This window comes from Elephantulus edwardii, unplaced genomic scaffold (assembly GCF_000299155.1).
Source record: "Elephantulus edwardii isolate Elephantulus edwardi_28Jun2011 unplaced genomic scaffold, EleEdw1.0 scaffold00480, whole genome shotgun sequence".
NCBI classification, from domain to species: Eukaryota; Metazoa; Chordata; class Mammalia; order Macroscelidea; family Macroscelididae; genus Elephantulus; species Elephantulus edwardii.
Window position 1 is genome coordinate 197,870 of NW_006400230.1, and position 986 is coordinate 198,855.

General features: G+C 51.4%; 1 protein-coding gene across 1 annotated transcript in view; it reads right to left on the reverse strand.

The window, feature by feature from the left end:
- The window catches only part of GLI2 (GLI family zinc finger 2), a 76,726-nt gene extending 75,967 nt beyond the window's left edge, over positions 1-759 (reverse strand). The window contains exon 1 of the mRNA XM_006902974.1: positions 649-759. Coding sequence (XP_006903036.1) covers positions 649-707 — 59 coding nt within the window. The 5' untranslated portion in view covers positions 708-759. The remainder of the gene's footprint in view (positions 1-648) is intronic.
- Positions 760-986: the final 227 nt, after the last annotated feature.

Sequence of the window (986 nt, forward strand, 5' to 3'; positions counted from 1 at the left end):
TTTGGCTGTGGACGCCCTTCAGGACTGCCTTCTTGGCCTTCAATGCCTTTGCTTTGGCTTCAGTTTTGGGAGGGGCAGGGGCTTCCTTCTTCGCTTTCGGCGCCATCTTCGTAGAAAGGGTCAGTGACTCGTTTTATAGCAGGTTACTAGGCCTTACCTACATGGATCTTCTGGGTAGACTCAAAGTGTCAGCTTGTCATTATTATTATAAATGTAGAGAATAATGAAAGATGCTGTTGACTCTTATTCTGGGACAACATAGAAGGAAAGTGACCTTATTCATGAAAATTTTGACCAGGAGGGCATTTCCACATCACAGATAGATAAGCCACCACCACACCTGTGGATGGTCCTGGTAGCATTATGCAGAGATGGGAAATCTTCCCTATTGGGAAGCCAGCAGGCCCAGCCTACCCCGCAACAATCCCAGACGAGGCTCAGGCCTATGTCCTCCTGGTGGTAAAGGTGAGTATTCACTCTATCTAAGGGGAGACAGACAGACAGAGGAGGCAGAAGTGGCCAGGGTCCAGCCCAGTGCCCCCAGACAGGTTGGAGGGCGAAGGCAGGACTTATCCAGACACACTGTGGATAGGGCAGGGGGCAGGACTTACCTAGGCACACTGTGGACAGGGCAGACGCAAGACTTACCCGGGCACACTGTGGACAGGGTGAGGTTCGTAGTGATACCGTCCCTCCTGGTGACGCATGTCAATTGGCAAGGGGGCAGGGAGCGATGGCAGGAGGTGCTGAGGCACTGCAAGGGGACAGAGAGACAGGACTTGAGCATCTCTCCCCTTCCTCGTAAAGCCTTTTCCACAGTACTTTCATGCTGGATGTCTTTCAGAGCCAGAGCAGCCCAGGATGAGGCTCCCTGGTCCAGCAATATCACACACCCACAGAGGGGATAAATAAATAATCAAAGTCGTCCCAAGAAATCCTACATCTTTCACATAAAAGATCGCCAGCCGTGCTCTTGACAAAGACAA